Here is a 23,671-nt window from a genome sequence, read left to right on the forward strand (position 1 = left end):
TTTATCTGGTTTTGGGGATCAGAGTAATACTGATAAAATGTGTTGGGAAGTGTTCTCTCCTCTATCTTCTTAAGGAGTTTGTGTAGAATTGCTATCATTTTTCCTCTCTAGGAAGGTTTCGCTCTGATTTTTAAAATGTGGAAGAAACTGCCCCTCTCAATCCCCCTTCCCTACACAAGAAGTCTTATTTACCAACATGGAAAAGAAGTCATTATCCAAGAGGTGGAACAGTCTAATAATCCAGTTCAAAAAGGGCCTAAATAAGTTAAGGAGAAGTTTAAAAATGAAGAATTCTACTATAATCAAACAATATAACTGTGTGGATATTAAGAAATCAAAGAATATTTAAGGATGGAATTATATGTTCATAGCTTCCTGTACTTTTCGTTTATAACATTTACAGATTTGATTTAATTAATATTAATTTATCACATTTTTAATAATTAAATACTTAATAATTAGGTATTTTTCTTTTATTCTTGTGAATCTTCTTCACATAATTATAAGCTTCATGAGGGAAGAGACTAATTCTGTTTTCTTTACTATTATCTTTATAAACCTGGCTCAATAGTAGAAAGCTGGTAAATATTTAATTAATGAATGGATAAATGATGAATAAATTAATTAAAGCTTTCAGATGAGCTTCCCAGAGAATTTGCATGTCCCTCTGAAAAATTAATTAGTTCAGCTTCCATTCATTGAAGGCCTGTTTGGTGATAAGCATTACATAACTACAGAGATGGATACAAAAATGTCCCTGCCTGGGAAGCTTAATGTCTAATGGGAGAAACGATGAGCCAATATATAGGCACAACAAAATGTAAAAACTAGAATAGAAGTGTCCATTGAGTACTATGCAAAATGGATAAAAGAAATTCATGCTATTCAGGCAAAGCAACATATTTGGGCTGGCTCCTTGAAAGAAGGAGAGGGATTTTCCAGGAAGGGAAGGTGAGGCAATAAAGAGCATGAGTAACTCTTTGTGGGTTGTGGACAGGATGTGTCTTTGTCATATATGAACCCCCACCCCAGCACGGAGCCTAGTGGGTGCTCCATATGTGTATAGTAATTGACGTGTTTAGGAAATGGCCACTCCTGCCGTAGGAAGCAAGAAGAGTGCATCCTGGAAAGTAGCCTAGGACCGTGTCTGGAAGAACCTTGAACACACACGAAGGAGTTTCCACTTGATCCTGCAGGCCGTGGTGAGGCCACTAGAGGTTGTTAAGTAGGGCAATGCTTTGCGAACTTTCTCACCAAAATGCTCCTAAAAGCAGAGAAGCGTGCATGTGCCCCTCTGGGGATTTGGGAACACAATCCAAAACAACCTGCCACGAGGGCATTTATTTAAAGTCTTGCTTTAGCTTAAAAATGCATATGAATTTTGGATTCTACTCCATATATATATTTTAAATACAGGGCATTGTTTTCAATTACTTGCCATTTAGTAAAATGACACTCCAATAAAATACTGATTGCATGATTATTCTATAACTCTGTGTGGCCCTGTCACATTGCCCATGACCCCCAGGGAGATGAGCATATCTTTTTGAGAAGTACAAAAAAGAGAGAATATCCATTTTGTTCACTGCTGTATCCATAGCACCTCAAATAGTGTCTGACACTCAGCAGGTACTCAATAAGTATTTGTTAAATGAATGAATGATGGACATGAAATGATAAGATATGACAAAAAAGTGACATGGGCCGATGGCTCTTAGATTATTTCACAGTTACAACCCAGGGAAGTAGGGATTTGGCACTTTAGGCCTCTGCTGCCAGACAGACCTGTGCTGAATGAAATATATCCAAATCCCTTTTTATCTCAATTCACTCACCTGTGACACTACAGCCCACCAAAAGCTTGGAGATTTAAGAGGGGTTAGGTGGGTGGGTGAGGGGCAAAAATAAGTCTCCAGCTGCCTCTGAATTAATCTCAAAGAATGGCAAACCAGTCAGCTGGGAAAATTGAAAATAAAAACAGAGACTATTGTTAAACTAAAAACAACAACCAAAAAAACATAGAGCTGTTCTCTAAGGGCCAATTCAAATAGTATTTCTCTAGAAGCCTCCCTTTCTTGAATCTCTCCTCAAATGACTTGCTCTCTCCTCTGTGCTCCCTTCCAATCCAACCTGAGTGATCAATTCACTCCAGCACTATTCCTGCCTCTCTGCCTTGGCAAAGTTCCCCTCGACCTGTTGCTCATCCGACTGGAAGTCTCACTTCCTTCACTGATTTTCATTATTCCTTGGTTGCCATCTCCTCTGAGCTGTGGCTTTAGAGTTTGTGCTAATTATCTGCCTATTCTCTGATTCTTTCATACAACTTACAGCTCTATTGGATGCTCCATGTAGGCAGGAATCAGGAATCCGGTGTTAATCCTACTCTTGTATCTTTCACAGACTCTCTGTGCAACACTGGAACATAATACATGGTCAAGTTGTTGGTTCAGTGGTTGACACGGAGGCTAGTGGTCAAGGAAATCTGCCTGCGTGTCCCATGCAGCTCCTCATAGGGCTTGCCACCAATTTCTCATAAACGAAAATCTTCAGATCTCTGCTAGAGTTCTGTAGAGTTCATGCCCTGAGAAAGGTCACAGCTGGAGGCCAATATGATATGCCCAGAAAAGCTGATTCCAGGACTTAGAACCACAGTGGCTTTTAAAGACCACAGAGAAAATGAAAGATTTAAACAAATATTTTTCCTAGGAAGCCCTCAGTCTCTGGTAGGGTTTCCAAGCTGCAAATGCAGCAAAAGTGATGAGAGTGGAGGAAGGAGCTCTGCCGGGCAGAACAGGGCTTCATTTATGTCTGCATGACGGCTTCATCCCTAGGATTTCTGCAGTACTTCGTTAATGTGTTCTAAAAACCTTGCTTCATTTTCCCCCCACCTGAACCAAAATAGCTTAAATACAACATGCCTGGTGAATAGGAAGGAAGGGAGGGAGGGGGGAGGGAGGGAGGAAGGAAGGAAGGAAGGGAGGGAGGGAGGGAGGGAGGAAAGGACGGAGGAAGGGAGGAAAGAAAGGAGGACGGAAGGAAGGGAGGCAGGGAGGAAGGAAGAGTGAAGGAAGAAGAAAGGGAGGGAAGGAAGGAGGGAGGGAGGGAGGGAGGGAGGAAGGAAACGACATTACAAAAGTCCCCACACACTTTTTCTCTATGGGTTTCATAGGTCAAAATTAGCAAAATGACTGATAATTTCCTCATTCTAGATGAGGATTTGCTTTCACATTTTTCTGGTACCCTTCTCTCAGGCAAGTTCTTATGGAGAAGAGAGAATCTGCTGGGAAACAGAAGCTTCCTTTCTCCTTTGCTATCTTGCTGAGCAAAGAGTGTTGCAGCAGAAATGCTTTCCAGCAAGAATGTGACCACCCTGTCTCCGACAGGAGCATCTTGAGGACAAGGACAAGCAGTTCTGTTCTCAAAGGACTGTCCTATTGGGCACAGCGTTAGACAGCAGTATCATAGTTGAGGGACAGAACCCTGCAAAGACGACTATCTGTTGAACAGGGGAAGTGGGAGGATAAAAAGCCACAGATATTATCAAGTTTTTAGTTATTCTCAAAAATGGAGCAGAGAAAATGCCTACCATATAGAAGACAATACCTGCCCCCCAGATCACTTACTGGTATTTTAGGTAATGCGGTAGATTGAACACAGGTGATTTTCTGTTTCCTCCCCAAATCTCATTAAAATGAAAGTAAAAGAATAAACAGATGTGGGCCGGCCCCGTGGCTTAGCGGTTAGGTGCGCCCACTCTGCTGCTGGTGGCCCGGGTTCAGATCCCGGGCACGCACCAACGCACCGCTCCTCCGGCCATGCTGAGGCCGCGTCCCACATACAGCAACTAGAAGGATGTGCAACTATGACATACAACTATCTACTGGGGCTTTGGGGGAAAAAAAAATAAATAAAATTTAGAACAGAATAGAATAGAATGTTTATATTACATTATTCAAAAAAGTTTTTTAAAGCTTTTTAAATGATGCTAATAATTAACTGGTTTTGGGAACCACTCATCTTAAATAATAAAGCACTTGGGTGAATTCTTGTTCTTCACTCCTCTCTTCCAAGTATGAAGTACACTGAGTCTGAAGGCAGGGAGAAAGGGACGTCAGCCAGAACCTGTTTGCTGCACTGGTGAAAATGCACAGATCATCTGGAAGACAATCCTCTGGCAAGCCAAAGCCAAGACTCATAGTTAGGTCATTTGAATAAATACATGAGTGAGTGAATGAATAAATAAGCATGAAGCACCCATTTGAGTCATTTGGGTGTGGGTGAATGACAGGAAGAAAGTAAAGTTAGGGGAAATTACTTGGCATTACAAATCCTCCCTTGCTGAGACCTGACATTCTCTGCAGGGATTTATACTGGGTGCATGGAGCTAAATTGCAATGGTGGGTCTATTCTTACCACCTTAATGTGAGAAGCTGAAGTCTGGTTTAGCCGATTTATCTGCAAAACATCATTAAGTAGCATACAGATCAAGGTCCAGATTTTTTTTTCTTTTTAAAGATTTTATTTACTTATTTTTTCCCCCCAAAGCCCCAGTAGATAGTTGTATGTCATAGCTGCACATCCTTCTAGTTGCTGTATGTGGGATGCCGCCTCAGCATGGCCGGAGAGGCGGTGCGTTGGTGCGCAACCGGGACCCGAACCCGGGCCGCCAGCAGCGGAGTGCGCTCACCTAACCGCTAAGCCATGGGGCCGGCCCCAAGGTCCAGATTTTTAATTGCCATTATCTGTTTCTGGGAAAAGAGAAGCTCTGAGATGTTTCTTGTGAAGCATGAGCTAGGCCTGATTATAGTTATGCTCACACACTTGATATAAGAAGCATATTAGAGCTTATTGTAGTCTTTAAGGACTTATCTAACACACTGATTATTTTTAAGCCTTTTTAAAAGAATCTGTGTTAAATGAATGGTCTGATGAATATGGTCATCTTTTTCATGAACAAATTAGTAAGAATTTATTCCACTTTATTCAAATGATCATAGGTCAGTAGCATCAGCCTCTTGGAGAAAGACTACCATATTCTTTAATGTTGGATACAAGTGCCATATGGGGAATTACTGTCTTGCACATTCTATCTGCCATAATCTTTCAAGATAATTCCTTTTATCCCACCTGAGATCAGGATGGGACAACTTTTGTAAAAATTTCCCCATGACATATTCCAGGAAAATGTATTACCAGAGTGATACGAAGGTTATGGTTTACACCATTTGTAGAACATAGGAGGCCTGAAGTCGGATTGTTTGAGTTTAAATTTTGGCTCTACCAATTATTAGCTCTGAGATCTTAGCAAATTACTTAGCCTCTCTGAGTCTTAGGTTTTGCTCTGTAAAATGAGGCAAAGCCCTGCCTCATAGGGTTAAATGATTAAAAGAATTTTTAGGTATAAATATATATTTATATATATACATATCCCTTAGCCTACATAACTGGCATATAGTAAGCACTCAATAAATGCTAGATATTATTAATATTATAAAGCATTTTTATAATTTTCAGAGTACTTTCAGATTAACACTAAACTACAATTCCCACTTTTTCTGCAAAACAAAACTCAAAATATGTATGGGAAAGAATTGTGAAATCTGAAAAGTGCTATACAAACATAAAAGTAGTAATATCAAGCTTATTATTACATTTCTATAAAACAGAAAGAAGAATTCATGTCATAATCTACTCTTCAGGGATGTTGTAGTTACCAAAAAACTAGTGAATTGGTTAAAGCATTTTCAATTCTATAAGACAATGATTATCGTTGTGAGTAAGGAGGCAGAAGAAGTTAATTTATAATTTTTAAACTTTTATTAAAGTCTGTGGTAGGCAGCCCCTAAGATTGTCCCCAATGATTCCTGCCTCCTAGTGTTCCCCTCTCCTTGAGTGTGGGCTGGAATTATTTAATAGCTTATAACAAATAGAATATGGTCACAGTGATGAGATGTCTCCTCTGACTTTCCATCTTAGTCATTTTCTTGTATTCTCTATTGGATCACCCACCCTGGAGGAAGCCAGTTGCCATGTGGTGAGGCAGCCCTGTGGAGGCCCATGTGGCGAGAGATTGAGACTTGCCAACAACCACATGTGTAAGCTTAGAAATGGACTCTCCTCACCTCAGTCAAGCCTTCAGATCAGACCAGAGCCCCGGCCAATAGCTTTATTGCACCTCATGACAGATTCTAAGCCAGAGCTATCTAGCTACGCTGTGCCCAATTCCTCACCCACAGAAGCTATGAGATAAGATATATTTGTTGTTTTGAGTTACTAAATTTTGGGAAAGTTTGTTATGCAACAATAGGTAATTAATAAAAAGTACAATATACGCACAGAAAAATGCACAATCACAAGTGTACAGCTTGATGAATTTCATAAAATGAACATACCCAAGTGATAAGCACCCAAATCTAGGAATAGAACATAGCCACCTCCTTAGAAGCCTCCCCATGTTCCCTTCAACTCACTAGCCTTTCCTCCAAGAGTAACCACTATCTAGACTTCTAACAGCATTTCTGTACATGACCAAGAGTAGAAAAGAAGATGATAAAAAGCTTTGAGGGAACTCACAAAAATACTAGCATAACTCTAGATCAATAAAATTTTTGTTAAATACATATACTGGGAGACAGTATAATATACTGTTAAGGGTATAGGTATTAGAGTTAAAATGGCCGGATTAGAATCGTGGCTCTACTCCTCACTAACTTTCTGATCTTGGGCAAGTTAGTCTCTCCGTCTCAGTATCTTTGTCTGTAGAATGAGGATAATAGTGCTTACCTCACAGGATTGCTGAGAAGATTAAAAATGGAAATCAATATAAATCAAGTAGTACAATGCTTTGCACATAATAAGTGTTCAAAAATTATCTATTATTAATACATGCTTCCATATGGGGATTTTAAAATATATTGGATGGCAAATTTGTACTATCTATCATTTTGTTTGTTTCCTGGCTCTTCTGTCCCTAGAGAGGGTGACTGAGAGGGAAAAGAGATAAGTTCAGACCAGTCATCTTCTTTGTTAATAGGAAGATGAAAGAGGGAGGGTAAAGTTAAAGGCTGAATTGAAGCTTTAATTTATCAGTGGATTTTAGTTACCAGCATAATCTCAATTCTCCATTGCCATGAATCCCTAAAAATTGACTATTGCCCTCTCAGGAGTAAGTCTGTGTCTATTTTTAATTTTCCCCCTGTATTCAAATCTCTCGCCGAAGGTAATAAAAGATTTAGATTTAGAAAGCGACTTAGCATTTAGAATGAGATAGAGGCTATAAATAGACATGCCAATGAAATAGGTTAGCAAGAGATCTAGTTCTCAGAGAGTCTCAGAATCAAAGGCACACCTTCTTATCTGATCTGTGTACTGACACAGGCATGCTTGTGGGGTCTGTAGACAGGTATGTGTATGCATATGTGAACATGAATACATGCATGGAACATGTACTAGTATATTACTGAGGACAGAATTCTGAGGGATAACTGGTGTATTTCTGAGTCGCAGAGTGATCCCTGTAGACCAGGTTGGTATTTTTCCCCCGACAGTTATTATTAGAGAAATCAGAATAAAACATTACTCCCAGATAGTCAACGCCCAGTCTGTAGGACAGTGGCACAGCTTACATGCTAATTAGGTGATATTACTAATCAGTCTTTGAGAATTTGTCAGGATTAAGGGCGCACGGCAATGTTCCAATCTGTCAAGTGCTGAGGTCAGCTTAGCAATTGGTTTCCTAAGCAGGCAGGCTGCCATTCCCAGTCTTTGGACTGGCATCACCTATCATTTACAGCTGCTAAAATTCCAACCTATTCTTTAAGGCTCAGGTAAAATATTTCCTTTTCTATGGAGCATCCCTGACCACCTTGGTGATCTTCCTCCTCTGACTACCTATAGCCCTTTATGACTCTCACATCGAAATTGATCACACACTGCCTTGAACTAGGTTTGCTGGCTGCCAGTTTTCTCTATTGTTGTGATCTCTTCATAGACAAAAGACAATGTTGTTCATCTTTGTATCCCCAGCAGCATCTAGTATGGTAACAGGAGTGCCACACATATTCATTGAACAAATGTGCACTCCTGGTTACTCACCTCTGGGTGTCAACTATTTTTTCAATGTTCCTGTTTGTAGCACCCAAAATCTGAAGCATTGAGGATAAGGTGTTTGTTTAAGGAAATGCTGTAGAATTCGGTATCCTGAAATATCCTGTCTTATACTATAATAAAAAATTTGATACTAACAGACCCGTCAAGATCTTGGAATAGTTTTGCTGTGATTTCAGATTCTCAGTGATAAAAGGAGAATATGAACGTTTTGATACATTTCAGCAGACTAGTTTTAAATATGAAATTGCCCTGAAGGCAAGACAATGACCTTCTGCTGGGCTTCCCAAGCTTGAGATCCTAGATTACATACAACCAAAGCATTTCAGGAATTTTTAATTCAGTATGATACTGGCCTAGAACAAAGACCAAACTCCAAGATCGCAAAGACCCTGAGAATTCTTTTGCTGATTCCTCAGTCCCTCTAAGCCATCTGGGACAGATGTTTGATCTTGCCCTCTTTGCCTTTCCCTATTGACTCTCTACAGACAATACGTCACAGTACCTGAGTAACTGATTTGTTTCATAATAAATTCTGCAATTAAAATAAGTTTTTTGGTCTCAAAGTAAACATCCGTTTCAGTTGGAAAAAGTTAAAACAGTGACCTTAAGTTATTAAAATAGTGTATGTTTCTATTTCTTTGATAAATTTCCTCTCAAATATCTGACTATATTTTCTAAGATTTCCTTTTTTATCATGGCCCTTCAAAATTAAATGCAGATGGTCTGAAATTTAGCATATGACTACAAATGGCAACAAAGTGCCTATCAAGTTTAAATCCAAGGTAGTCTATAATTCTTTGTCAATTATAATTCTTTTTACTAATAATATAAGAACTATATTAAAGATGAGGCATGGCTAATCCTCTGTAAGTAAATTCTGCCCCCTTGTGGATTAAAACATCCACAGATAGGAAAGAAATATTATAGTTGCATGGGCCAGTTCCTTTTAGTTCTTTCAAAGAGCCCTTCAACAATATTTAAAAGTAACGTTGACAATGGAACAAAACTAGACCATTTGTATAAACTGTGTAAGTGCAGACTGATGGTGACAAAATACATTAACGGATATTAGTATACATTTGTAGCTTACACTTTGCATCCCATTCAACTAGGACAGTCCCTTGAATATTTATTAAATTTATCAATAAATATTTCATTGAATATTAGAGTTAGGAAAGACATTAAATATTGAGTTCAATATCCACATATAAGGATCCTCTTCACAGCTCCTGACTTACTCCCACTTGAATGATTCCAGTAATGGAAAATGCACTAAATGATCCAACTCATTCTCCTATCACACAGGACTGTTAGAAAGTCTATCAACATATTAAGCCAAAATGGAATAAGTCTTTTGCAAGAGAATCATATCATTTCAGAACTGGAAAGAGGTGTTGTAGGTCTCAGTCTATCATTTTATGGTTGAATCTATTATGCCATCTGGACCTAATTCTGCCCTCAGGAACAATATCCAATAAGCCTATTACTTGTTTTGTAGCCTTTTAAATGTTGGAAGGTAGCTACCTTATTGCCCCTTAGTTTTTCTTCCTCCTAACTTTTCACTTATAATTGTGTCAACTATTCCTCATATGATATGTTTTTCAGACCCCATCATCTCTAGTCACAACCCTCTGAATGCCAACTTTTTGGTCGATGTCCCTCTCGTGTACAGCATCTAGAACTGAACACAGATGTTCTGGATGTGCTCGTTTGGCTAATACAGAGTACAATGAAGCTGTCATTCCCCATGTTTGGGACATCAAACCTCTATTAATGCAGCCCGGACTCTGTCGGCTTTTTCAGCAGCCACATCACACTACTGGTCAATATAAATCTTGTGGCACCCCAGGTCCTCCAGGTCTTTCCCACCCTGTACTTGTGTCTAGCTGTAATTTTTAACATTTTTCTCTATTAAATTTCATCTTGCTTTTGGCTCAGGATCCCAGCTAGCAAGATAATTATAGATCTTAAGTGTGTCCTATCGGATCAGCTCTGCTACCTACCTCTGTGCCATCTGCATTTAATCAACATGATATCTTTGTTTACAGCCAGCCAATTTCAAGGCAAAGGTAATGCCCTTTGGTGTGGGCAAGAGAATAGAATAAAAATTGGAGGTGGGATCATGTCGCCACAGTGCCACCCATCAGCTGTGTGGCCTCAGCTGTGTGGTCCTCGGTTTTCTCTTCTGTAAAACAGAGGTGATAACACTAGCTCACCGTGTGTCATGGGGCTCACGTGAGATACTGCATTTGAATGAGCTGAGTTGTTAATTGCTAAATAAATGTAAAGTATTTTTAATCATTAGCTTTCAAATGGTTTGAAGGGGGAGGAGAAACTGTTATCATCTTTGTATTCCCAGGACTATACCTGACAAGCGAAGAATTCAACATGATTTTTTAATGTGGTTAAATACACATGGAGTATATATTGAGACAGTATTTTACAGAGGGCATGGGAGGTGAGTGGATCATTTTTAATCAGCCTGTGTTTAGTCTGAAAACTTCAACTATCTTCTGTCAGTACAAGGCTCTCCCTTTTTCCCTCTTCTCTCCTCCTACCTCTAGCTCCGCTCTGCTCTCTTACTTGGCTCAGCCTCCTCCCCTACTCCATCTTCTTCCTCCCTTCTCCACTCCCTCTCCTCCTCTAAAACCAACCTACAGACTGGGAAGGGGGAGGAAGCTCAAAATCTGCCTCCCCTCTCCGCGCTGAAGCCCACAGCTCAGGCTGCTGCCTAGGTCCTTGCACCTACACCACTAATTTTAGGGACTCCAGAAACAAATACTCACCTCCTGTGAGGAAAAAATAAGAAGGCACCACACTGATTTCCAGATGTCTGCAAGTCTACTGATAACCTGCAAGCTTCATTCCTTTAGCTTTAGGCTTTCTCTAAATATCAAATACACGTTTGTATTTGAGAAGATATTAAAATATATCAGCCATTTAGCAGCTCATAGTGAATGCGGTTTTCCTTTTCCAAAGACCTCATAAAGTGAGCTGGCTGGAGAGATTCTGGGGTTGGGCTGGGTATGGGGTTGAGAAGACAAAATATACAGAAGAGAAACTTCCCTAGTTCACAGTGAGGGAGCTTGAAGGAAGCTGATAGGAGAGGATAGGTGCTGCCATTTGCTCAAGCTGCTCCCTTCACCAGGAAAGCTTTGTTCCTTCCCTCAAGTCTGTGCAAGAAAAGCCTGTCTGTCTTTCTAGAACTAGCTCAATTCCACTTACTCATCGGAGTCTTCCTTAACCATTCCTGTCAGAAATCATCTTCCATACAATAGTATTAATTTTCTTAGGTGTGATAATGACATTGTGATTGTGTAGAACATCCTTATTTTTAAGAGGTGCTTGCTGAAACATTTAGAGGTAAAATGTCGCGCTATCTGCAACTTACTTTTAACGAGTGCAGCAAAAAATATATATACGGAGAAAGAGACAAAGCAAATATGGCCAAATATTAACAGTTATCAAGCAAAATGACTTCCAAACTCCTCACAATTCTGCTTCACCTCCTCAGCATGTTTTTCTGGTTTTCCTTGTTTTTCAAAGTACAGTGTGTACAATTATTATTAATAGTAATTACCATTTGTTGCGTATGTACTGTATACCATGTGCCAGTGCCAGGCATTTTACATATATCATATATAATCCTTACAACAATCTCTCACGGTTGATGTTTTTATGCTCATTTTAGAGAGAAGAAAAAAGACTCAGAGTGGTCAGGGAATTAGTTGGTCTTGTGGCCACTACTTAAATCCATATCTATCTGACACCAAAGTCCATGCTCTTTCCATTGCATCCATCATGCTGTATCTTGAATTGCATACAGTATTCCAGAAACAGTCTGGAAGGTACATGCCTGCACACACACACACCCACACACCTCTACAGAATTTTATATATGTTAGCATAGAAATCAGGAGGCCGTTGGGTGAGTCACTTCTCTCTCAGCCTCAATTTCTTGATCCATAAAGTGAGAGAAGTTGATTTAAAATTTCCAAAGTCCTTTTTATTTTTCTGACTGACATTCAGTGATTTTGATTTCCCCGACACTTTCTCAAATATTCTGTGTAAAGCAAAACAAGAAAATTCTCTTCCCATTCAGGTAAGAGAACAAGTCCATTGAGAAAAGCACAATCACTGAGTAGAAGAAGGTGCCTGCATGCCTCAACTGCCCATTAGCGGGTGCCCTGCTGTACCTTAAAAAGTGTCAATGGCACGGCTCCTGAACCTAACATGGGACACTCACTACTATAGCTCTCTAACTTTGTTACTTTTAAACTGCATGTCTACACAGCCTGGTAACCAACAACTCAATTGTAAAGGAAGAACCCACTTGTTCTCAACCTGTGCACCAAGCACTGTGGCCTCTCCTAGATGGGGCCTTGGGGAATGTTGTGTGCCTGTGTTGATGGAGGTAGCACTGGAGGATCCATTCTTTGGATCTCTTTGGAGAGTAAGCATGCAGACTTAACTATGAGATCCCAGGCAGCCTGTGCCCTGTAGGCCTTCAGTAAGTATTTGAGACGCAGAAGAATTCTCTGTCGGGGAAATAAGAGACAAATAGATATTTTAAATGCAACATCCTAGTTTCTATTAAAAGTTACGCCTGGCTTTGTACATAAAATTTTTTAAAAAGACTTCAATTGTGAGTGTTTTAATGTCAATGAATAGTCAATTGGTCATAGAAATTGCCTTTAAAAATTTTACTATTATCTTCTCAATAGATTCATCTTCAAAATATGTGGCTTAGTTTCCCTCAGTTATATAAAAGTATTCACGTTGGGAAAAAAGTTACCTCTAACCCATCTCTTTGCAGGAGGGCTTGAAGGTTCATGAGAATCTTTAATAAATGTAAATGCCCTTTAGAAAATAAAACCACAAACTTTTTGTTTGTGTGTGTGAGGAAGATCAGCCCTGAGCTAACATCTGATGCCGATCCTCCTCTGTTTGCTGAGGAAGATTGGCCCTGAGCTAATATCCGTGCCCATCTTCCTCTACTTTATATAGGACGCCACCACAGCATGGCTTGACAAGCGGTGCATCGGTGCACACCCGGGATGCACCTGGGATCCAAACCTGCGAACCCACGGGCCACTGAAGCGGAGTGCACGCACACAGCTGCTGCGCCACCAGGCCGGCCCCACCACAAACTAATCTTAACTGAATGTAGACAGCAGTGATCTCAGAAAAAGCCCCTTCTTCTAGTACAGAAGAGCATTTTAGGGGGAGACTCCTATGTGCCATCACTAGGCGCTTTACCTCAGTGTCTCACTTAATTCCCATTTTGCAGATGAGAACACTAAATCTCAGAGAGGGTAATTCTCCCAAGCTCCCAAAGGTCCTTTGTTAAGTGCCTGAGTTGCATGCGGAAGCCTCCACTTCCGGAGAGCCCTAGGCTTCCATGACTGCATTTTGCACACGCACACGGAGGCGGTCCTCACCACTGGCACCTTCCAGCACCTCTCCTCATTGTCAAATGCTGTAAGAGTCCCAGACACCCAGGGGAGACTATTCCCTTACTTGCAGTTCTGCCACTAACTAGCTTGTGATTGACATTTCAATTCTCCAGGCTGCAGTTTCCTCGTAAGTTAAATTGTGGGGATCTCTAAGGTCTTTCTTAAGGAAGATGACTCCTTCAATACCCAGGGAACCCAGGGCTAGCCACTGAGTGTTTGGATTGCCCCTTTCACTCACCCGCCAGGCGGCAGACACATGCTCAGCAGCCCCCACACGCACTGCCAAGCCTGGGAGTTATACAAAGAGCCAAGGCCCCTGTCCGCTTAGGCTATGGAACACGGGTGTGGGCAAAAAAAGCACAGAAGGACCTGAGAAATCTGCTGGGATCCCCATGGCCTCCTGCAGTCTAGGGGGCTAAGGTTCAAGGAAGACTAGAGGTGCATGCACTCTGATCTTGAGGCTCCCTGCTTCAGTGAAGTCATTTTTATTCATTGAGTGCCCCCCTCCCTGCAATGCTGTATTTAATTCTGAATGTGGTATAAATAGAACTTGGTGCTCTGGCAAAGCACACCACCCACCACTGTGTTCCTTTCCTTTTGGGATAGCAACCAAATCTGAGGCTTTGATTCCCTCTAGTGGCTCAAATCGGCAACTTTCATAGCTGATTCTTTGTTTTTATTTATTCAATGTGTAGTTAAGTGCCTACTGTAAGCATCAAATTGGTGCTGGGTTTGCTAGCTTTGCTTGGGGTCTGGAGAACTGGTTTCATTTGAGCATTGTTGTGTCCAGTGGAAAGTGATCAGAGAGAGAAGCCAGAGCTCCTTCTTATACGCTTAGCTTAGTTCAGCGCAAACTCCTAATTTCCCTGCTGCTCTATAGTTGCTTTATGGGGACTGAGGGAGAATGGATTTTATATAGGTTATTTCAGCCACTAAATGAGTGGTAGGACCATAGGCTGGCTCTTTTATCCCTGGGCCTCAGTTTGCTTGTTGGTAAAATGAGTGTATGGGTTAGATTCAAATCAATCCAACAAATATTTATTGGGCACCTGCAGTGTGTAAGACACTGGGCTGAGTGCTTTGGGAATGCAGTGGTGAATGACACCTAATCTTGAGGAGTTCACAGGCTAATGGGAGAACTAGACATCTGGGAAGCCACATAAAACACAGGGCATGAGCAGCATAGCATGCCTGTCAGAGTGTGAGCTTTGCAGTGAGACAGATGTGGGTGGAGTCCCTGCTCTGTCACTTCCGAGTTTTGTGATCTTGGGCAAGTTACTAATCTCCTCTTTAAAGTTCCTCAATAAATCTGGATAATAATCCTTTCCTCATAGGGTTAAGTGCTCAGTGAAGAGCCAAACTACAGGAAGTGGTAACTAAATGGTGGCCACTCCCATTGCAGTTTCAAGTTCTAAACAGAAATAACAGAAACTTTCTTGAGAATGTCAGTTAAGACCCTACAAGGGGTTTATCCTGTTGGCTGTGAAGGCCCCTCCTTAGGCAAGCAGATTTCTCTAGTCTCCTTTCTTTGCCAGGGAGCTTGGGAATCCACCTGCTGCTTCTCTTAGGGTGGATGCCTCTGAGGGCTCTAACCCTGCAGTTTCAGCCCAATCAGCCCCCCTGCAGAGAGAACCACAGTCTCCCCTGCTCCCTTCTTCCTCCTTTCATTTCCCTGCAGGCAAGAATACAGGCCCTTTTCCTTCCCACAGACTTGCTGCTATTCACTTTTGGGAAATGAACAGGGAATAAAAGAGGTGGCTTATATGCTTCTGTTAGTCATGATCCTTGGTCTTCCCTGCTTAACACCCTCTGAAGTGGCAGAGTGAGTTCTCTCCAGGAGAGAGGACTTCACACAAGCCCTGACACTTGGGGCTCTTCCAACCTGGAGATTGTATGACTCTGTTACCTCGTGAATGGCTTGAAAGAGATCATTTTCATGCTGAGCCTCTTTATTACTGTGTAAGGAAATAAAGGAGGATCCAGAGCTAACGCACACCTTGAATGCCAGATACATCATCCCTAGAATCCAGTGAAGTTTCATCAGTTCATCAGTCATCACTACTGTAGATTTAACAGTCAACAATGTCAGAGCCTTAGTCAGAAATGAAGAGAGATTAATAGGAAGGAGAGAGGGTGAGCTTGGAGTCCAAAGTTGCTGACAGAATACCATTCCTGGAAAAAGATGAAAGTTAGAGGTAAAGAAAGCCAAAAGTGGAACAGAATTCCTATTGGTCAAAGGGATAACAGATGGATGGAGAGACAGGATCCAAATGTGGTAACTCAGAATTTCGTTTTTGATAGAAAGAGCTACTGCAAATTTTAAAGCCATATGATATAAAACTATAAAGAATGAGAGATAGAAGTTGGGGAGATAAGAGAATGTGTATCCCTAAGGGAAGCAGAAAATGCCTATATGAGCCCCCTTGTTCCTGGAGGCATTCCTGCACTTACTCAGAGGTCTGGGAGGGAAACCTATCTCTAAGAAGGCTCTAAGGAGTAAACTGGTATCTGGAGCCTGTTCTGGGGAGGATGCCAAGCCCTGCCTTCCCTTTTGGTTTCCATCCTTTTAGAAGCCTCTGTTAGTGGGAGACAGAAAGATCAAAAGACAGTTGTTGTTGACCTGAGTGATTTCATGGTTCATAAAAACTCAGCAAGGTAGGAAAGACAGGCATTAGTAGGAGTGTAATTCAGAGGGTTAAGGAAGACATGATTAATTCAGTTTAATGGAGGAGCCAGAGTGAGACCCTGGGACTTCTGGCACTGCTTGTCTAGGCTTCTTCCAACACCTTGACTTACCCCTTGCCTGCAGGAACATCCAATAACTATTAGTTGTAATATTTGCTTTCCACACACTGCATTACTCATTAGAGGTTTTCCTCTTCCAGTTTCCTACTATGTTGGAACCTTGGGGACTCACACTGAGATCAAGAGAGTGGCAGAAGAAAAGGTCACTTTGCCCTGTCACCATCAACTGGGGCTTCCAGAAAAAGACACGCTGGATATTGAATGGCTGCTCACCGATAATGAAGGAAAACAAAATGTGGTAAGTACACACCGGGCTAGAGCCCCCCTCCTCCTCTCTTCTTGGCCTCCTGCATTTGCCTTTCCTCAGTCCTCCATTCTTTCTTGTTGGGTCAGAAAGGGCTAGAATTGCTTTCTCATCCAGCTTATAGCTGAAAGACTCTACATACAAAACTGTAAAGAAAGGGTATTTGGGTTGTGAGGATAAGAGATTCTGTGTTCTTTGGGTAAGCAAGAACTACTAGAAAGCCATCTATCATTTGCCCATGGCGGGAATCTGCATGATTAGTGTCTTTCCAAAGAAGAGGACTAAGATGCAGTAGCTTGATTCTCTAGTCCAGTAGCCAGAACTATACCTATACTAGGAAGCCTGCCCCTCCTTCTCCTCTGAAACCATTACCGTATGCCTATGCTTAAGCTTTGCACAAAGCCATGACTTCCGAGCTTTAAGATTGTGTAATATGATAAACATATGATACAAAGGAACAAGTACAGGACATGAATGAATGTTTAACACATATATAATTGGCCAGCAAAAGAACTGATACTAGTTCTAGAGTTGGAAAATAAAGGAGCTGTCCCTGGGTCTTCAGTGTTCAGGTTAGGGAGGGCCACCATGATAGTCCACTGGTTTTTATAAGCTTTTGGCAGTGTGAACAGAACTTGTAGCATGCTGCTCCTGATGATCCACTGGGCTGGCCTTTATTAGAGAGTGAGAACTAAGTAATCTACGGTTATCATCTTTTCTGCCTTGGCTGCTTTCAGCCACTGTAACTTTCTTCAACGCACGTTTTCTAGCATAAGTATTTTCACTCCCTTTACCCACTGACTTATTTTTTTTTTAACTTTTTGTTCAAAGTTTTGTGATTTTAAAAAATCTATAACTTAGGGAAGCTGACTTTAGACTTTCCTTCTTTTTCAGAGCTTTACTTCTTTCCCTACTAAAAAGTGAAAAGTTCTCCTTTCCTCTCCTCTGTCTATACCACTGATTTTATAAGATGGTTTGTGCTGGAGGAAGCTAAGGTTTTCACTGAAAATAAATTTCAGGATCATTTTGGAGGTTAACCTGCTTAAATAACTGCCTACATTGCCTTGTTATTTTGATACTGTTTGTCATTTTGTTCTCATAGTACGTCATCCTAAGACTCTCTCTGTTCTCTGTAGAACAAGGTCACCTTAACCTGAGCATATTTATTCCAACAACTTCTTAGTCAGTCCTAGACATGATACTCTCAGTTCTGAATGAAGTAAATAAGAGCCCATGTTCTGTTAATGAAAAGCCAAGAATGACTCCACTCATCTTTCACCCCAGTGTTTTCATTTAAACTAAAGAAAAAAAGAGTTGCTTGGTTATGTAGCCAAGTGAATACAAGAGTTAGGAAGTTAATTGTTGATTAAAGAAGGTGACTGGTATGGCTTCTGAACACTCTGATAAGCAGTCACAGTTCCCTACTTATCTTCAGTTAATACTTTAAAGTAAGGGTCATCATTTATTCAGTCATTCAGATTTATTTATTTAGTCACACGAATTTATTTTGCACTTACTGTATGCCATGCTAGGCACCGGGATACAATAGTGAAGACAATATCAGAGCCCCTGCCTTCTTGGAGTTTACAGTGAAATGACATTCAAAAAATTTTTTAAATGTTTTAAAAGTAGAGAGCAATAGGGGCCGGCCCCATGGCGTAGCAGTTAAGTGCTCGCGCTCCGCTGTTGGCGGCCCGGGGTTCGGATCCCGGGCGCGCAGCGATGCACTGCTTGTCAGGCAGTGCTGTGGCTGCGTCCCATATAAAGTAGAGGAAGATGGGCACAGATGTTAGCCCAGGGCCAGTTTTCCTCAGTAAAAAGAGGAGGATTGGCATGGATGTTAGCTCAGGGCTGATCTTCCTCACAAAAAGAAAAAGTAGAGAGCAATAACTGTTAGCTACATGCCAGGCACAAGTCTGTTTAGCACATATTATCTTATTTAACTTAATCCTCATAACCAGGATTATTAGCCCCATTTTACAAATAAGGAACTGAGGCATGTACATATACACACACAAAGTGAGAAAATTGCTTAAGATTACCCATTTTGCATTTTGAAATTAGGCAATCTGATATCAGTGCCTGGGCTGTTAACCACTAGTTATATTACCTTCATAAATATTTTGAAATTGTAGTATGTGCTATGTAGGAAATAAGGAGAATGTGGGGAGAAGATTATTCCAGGCAGAACTAATTATGCAAAGACCTTGATGCAGGAAAAAGCTTGACACTATTGGAAGTTCTAAAAGATCAAAATCAATTTAGTTAAATTTAATAACTATTTCTTGGATTCCCACTATACACACGCCCTATGGTGAAAAGATAAATTCCTAAAGAGAACTAAGAACTAAGTGACAAATATCATGATAGTGATAAGCAGAGTGTTCTAGATGAATACAAAGGAGGAGCCATTGGCCAAGAGTAGTTGGAGGAGGGGAGAGGTCAAGGACAGCTTCCTATAAGAAGGCACAGCTGATCTGAGTGTTGATGGAAGGCACTGCCCTGAGGAAATCACAAGAGCACAGAAACAAAGGCTGGAAAATTCTGGGAGATCATAAGCAGCTAGTAATAGGTGGAGGGCAAAATGTGAGCCTGCGAGGTTGCAGAACCAGAACATGGAAAGTCTTGCATGCCACACTAGGGTGATTAGAATGTTTCCTGTAATGTTATGGAGTTCTTAACGGATTTTAAGAGTGAAAGGGACATATTTGCATTTTAGAGCAATCGCTCTGGCACTGTGTAGCACACTGATTGAAGGGGGACTTGAGTAGCAGCAGGACCAGTTGAATAATTTCAGGCTATACAATAAGGGCTTAAACTACACTCACAGACAGTAGGATACCAAGAAGGGATAATAAAAATTTAGTGGGTAAAGTTGCCAAAGGTTTTTAATTGCCAGGGTGTTGCGAATGAGAGTGAGGGTGACTGAAAGGGCTGGAATGGATGCAGTGCTTAAAGTAGGCTAACCAGTGACCTAGATCCCAAGTTTAGCTTTGCATTTCGATCTGAGGAGAAAATGTTTTCATCCTTTTGTGTAGGATGCTCAGATATGCAGGAAACATTTGGGAGTGGGTAGGCAGTCTCAGGAATACCTGAACTTCAGCCTAGATAGCATGGCCACTAGAACATTGGAGCTTTCCTCGTGGTTCTAGGGATGGAAACACACTAGACTTTCCAAAGTAAGAGTGATCACCTCCTCCAAGGTCAGTCAGGAACACACCACAGAAACCTTTCCCCTCTATTTCCAGATGGAGAAATTAGGACAGAGATGTTCCAATTCCCATGACAAGCCTCTTGGCCCTCCCTTCACCTTTTCCCCTTTCTCTTTGGCTTTGACCAAGAAAAAATCCTGATCTAAAACATAGAGAGAGGGGCCTACACCCATCTCCTTCAAAGCAGTTTCACAATTGCTACACAGGATATGGCACAGCAAAGCAATTGCCAGAAAGTTGAGCTGATCTATCTGTTCCATACCGAGGCCTAACAAATTGTCCTGCCTCCTCTTGCTAAAACTGCATCTGGAACAGGTCCATCAGGAATGTCATAAGACAAACAGCCCTACAGCAGCTGCAATTCATATATTTAATATCCTATTTGTTTGCAAAAGAATTTATGTTCATTGTTCTCCCATCACACCCCATCAACGGCTTAGTCTCAGCACTACATTTCTGAGATTAAAAACAAAATAAAACAAAGAGACACACAAGCATCTCAGATTCAATGTATGTCTGAAAAAAACAGCCAAATTGCAAGGATGGAAATGAGCCCGAATCCATGTCAGAAGTGTGTGTGAAATTCTCATATTAAGTAATGGTTATTTAATTATATTAAGATTATTTTGGAGTTGTATAATGTCTGCTTTCCAAAGATGTTAAACATTTATCTTAGTTATCCCTTTTTTCTTCATTAAGTATTGGGACAGGATTGGGGGAGAGACAAGCAAACGAGTCAGCCCTTCCTGAATGTACTCAAGTGCTATGGTAGAGATGTGCCCTTAGGCTGAAGCTCGCAGGAGGGAGTCCATGATTCTAACTGGGGAGCCAGGAAAGGCTGTATACACTGAAGGTGCACTTGAACTTGATCTTGAGGCCAGTGTCAGTGTTGTTTAGGCAAAAAGGAAAGAGGGAGAGGCATTTCAGAAGAAGACTGCATGATCAAAGACAAAGACACATCAGAAGACATTATTTGTTCAGAATCAAGGGACATCGAGTTTGGGGACTAGGCTATTCAGAGATGTGAGGGCAAGGGCCAAAGATGAGGCATGGTCCAGGCTGCAGTGGCCTTAGGTGCCACATTCAGAGGGCCAAGTTTTAGTCCACAGTGTGCACAGGTGATGGGAAACCAGATGGAGGCTTTTAGCCAAGGAGATTTTTACTATACAAATGTAGGGACTGATTAATATTCTTGGGGTACTGGGCTGAACAATTTTGGAAACCTTAGAGGCTTTCTTGAACCCAGAATCAGCCTAATAAAAGTGGATTTCCCAGCCAGCTCTCTCAATCACTGTGCCCTGGTGCAGCATTTTTAAAAATTAGGACTTAGTAGTGGATCCTAAGCGACCAGACATTTTGTTTTTGTTTCATTTCGTTTTAACATAGACTAGAAAATATCAGAGTGTATTGCACATACACTCTTTCATGAAACTTATGTTTCAGTTATATATGTGTATGCTGTGTGTGTGCTGGGTCAGGAAGAAAAATGTATTTCTTACTATGAATCTGCTCAAAAAAGTTTGAAAACTCCTACAGTAGTGTACTTCCAGCTGTCCAAAGCAGCCAGATTCTACTCTGGTCCACACCTACTAAGGCTCTCTAAAGTCAAATGTACCTTTCAAGACAAAGGTATTTCCAAATGTCAGTCCAAATATTAACATGAACAAGAAAGAAATCCCCCAGACCAAAAAGGGTCACCAACGTCTGAAAGCCTGAAAACCCCAAAAGTTCCTAAAAATTACCCAGGTCTTTACTGATTTTTAGGTTTAGAATCTCTTCATTCTTCCAAAGAAGCACAAACTGACTTCCTTATAGGTGACTATACACCTGGGGAAAATACAGAAAAATCAGAAAGAAGGGAAATAACGTTAGGGGCCAGCCTGGTGGCACAGTGGTTAAATTCGCGCACTCTGTTTCAGTGGCCCTGGGTTCCCAGGTTTGGATCCCGGGTGCGGACCTACATAGTGCTCTCAAGCCATGCTGTGGTGGCGTCCCACATACAAAATAGAGGAAGATGGGCATAGATGTTAGCTCAGGGACAATCTTCCTCACCAAAAAACACAGAAAGAAAAAAAGAAAACAACATTAATTGAATGCCTATTAAGTGTTCCAAGCTTACTTGTCCTATCTCCAAAATCAGCCCTCTACTTTCAGCCTTAGAGTGGAGATAAGCTCTAAAGCTTCCAGTTTTTCCTGTTGCTAATGTATTTCCTCCTCTCCCGGTTGTCCCACCAGCTTGGCATTTCTATGGCAGCTCCTTCCACCCCACAAGAAACATATCCTTTTTTTAATAATTTTATTTATTTATTTATTTTTTCCCCCAAAGCCTCAGTAGATAGTTGTATGTCATAGTCGCACGTCCTTCTAGTTGCTGTACGTGGGACGCGGCCTCAGCATGGCCGGAGAAGCGGTGCGTCGGTGCGCACCGAGGATCTGAACCCGGGCCGCCAGCAGCGGAGTGTGCGCACTTAACCACTAAGCCCTGGGGCCGGCCCCGAAACATATCCTTCTTATGAAGTGCAACAGGATGTGGGGCCAACAACGCCCTGCAAACATTTAAAACAAACAAGTACCATGTGGGGAGAAGGGCTGTGATCCTAGTTCTTCCTGGTCTGAGTCTGAAGCACAAGGCTTTACTTTAATGCTAGGAATGCTCTGGATTATTATGTTATGTACCTTTTTTCTGGGTCAGAGTTCATAGGTTTTATCTGATTGGGAGAAAAACAAAAAGCAATGAGGTGGAACTAAGAAATTACTCAGAAATGATGCCGGCCACAGCCTGGCAAATGAGGTTGGTTGCATTTTAAGGGATCAGAATAAGATAGGAACCTCTCCCTGGCTCAAGAACTCCTCCCTGGGGTGTCCAGCCTCAATGGGAAATGCAGTTATTAATCAGTGAATACCGGAGGGCCCAAAAGAACTCCCCCATTCCAGCAGGATTACACTGCAGCTACCCCAGTTTAAGATATATGCACCCACCTCATAGAAGGCACTCTACAAATATTTATGAAACAAAAGAATGGCCTTAAATCTAAGCAGTTTATTGGAGAGACTAATTTCCTTAATCTCCTTAATTGTCTTAAACTTTTCACTGCATCATGCTGCCATTTTTTTCTCGAATGCAAGGAGTTAATATTTGTAAAGCATTTAGAACAGTGCCTAGCACAAAATAAATACCATATAAATGTTTGTTAAATAGAAACAAAAATCCCTGACTGAATGTATTGCATTTTGTTGATGGACTTTCATTTCTACATCTAATTTACATTTCTTAGCCCAGAGCCAAGCACTGTGCTTGGCACAAAATTGTCGCTAAATGGTCACTGAGTGAAGGAACAATGCCCTTTCACAGGCAGTGTCTCTTAAAATACTTACTGCAAGCCTATGAAGTTAGTAGGATAAGAATTGTTATAGTAATTTTCCTTTAATATTTGAGGAAAATTAGACCTTAATTCATCTCCAGAAAACTTGGACTTTAAACCTTTTAGACTTTAAAAGGTGAAGACCCTTGCCCAAGATGGATTTCAGAGCTAGGATCTGAACCCAAGATTCCTAGAGCTAAATCCCTTTCCTTCCCTCTGTCCCTTCCCCCCATAACTTACAGCTTCTATTGAAAAGAATGTAGAAATTCAAGACAAAACATCTGTCTGGGAATAAACACTGGACATTTGACTGAAATCATGCATTTCCTGTACTTTCCAGAATATTCCTTAGCATAAAGATGATGTTCAGGAGGCACCTCCCTATGGAGTATGGGGGGACAGGGGCAAGTTTTCAGGCTCAGGTAGGGAGAGATCCTCTATTGGTATGATAATGAAGGGAATTAGATCTCTTGAAGGCTGTTC

General features: G+C 41.2%; 1 protein-coding gene across 2 annotated transcripts in view; it reads left to right on the top strand.

Annotated features, from left to right (window-relative positions):
- The window catches only part of CLMP (CXADR like membrane protein), an 84,278-nt gene that overhangs the window by 50,547 nt on the left and 10,060 nt on the right, over window positions 1-23,671 (top strand). The window contains exons 1-2 of one of the 2 annotated variants that reach the window (XM_058544976.1): window positions 10,471-10,567; window positions 16,451-16,608. In XM_058544976.1, coding sequence (XP_058400959.1) covers window positions 10,525-10,567; window positions 16,451-16,608 — 201 coding nt within the window. In that variant the 5' untranslated portion in view covers window positions 10,471-10,524. Of the gene's footprint in view, window positions 1-10,470; window positions 10,568-16,450; window positions 16,609-23,671 lie in introns of those variants that run through there. The other variant, XM_058544977.1, reaches the window with a different exon arrangement.

This window comes from Diceros bicornis, chromosome 7, assembly GCF_020826845.1.
Source record: "Diceros bicornis minor isolate mBicDic1 chromosome 7, mDicBic1.mat.cur, whole genome shotgun sequence".
Lineage (NCBI taxonomy): Eukaryota > Metazoa > Chordata > Mammalia > Perissodactyla > Rhinocerotidae > Diceros > Diceros bicornis.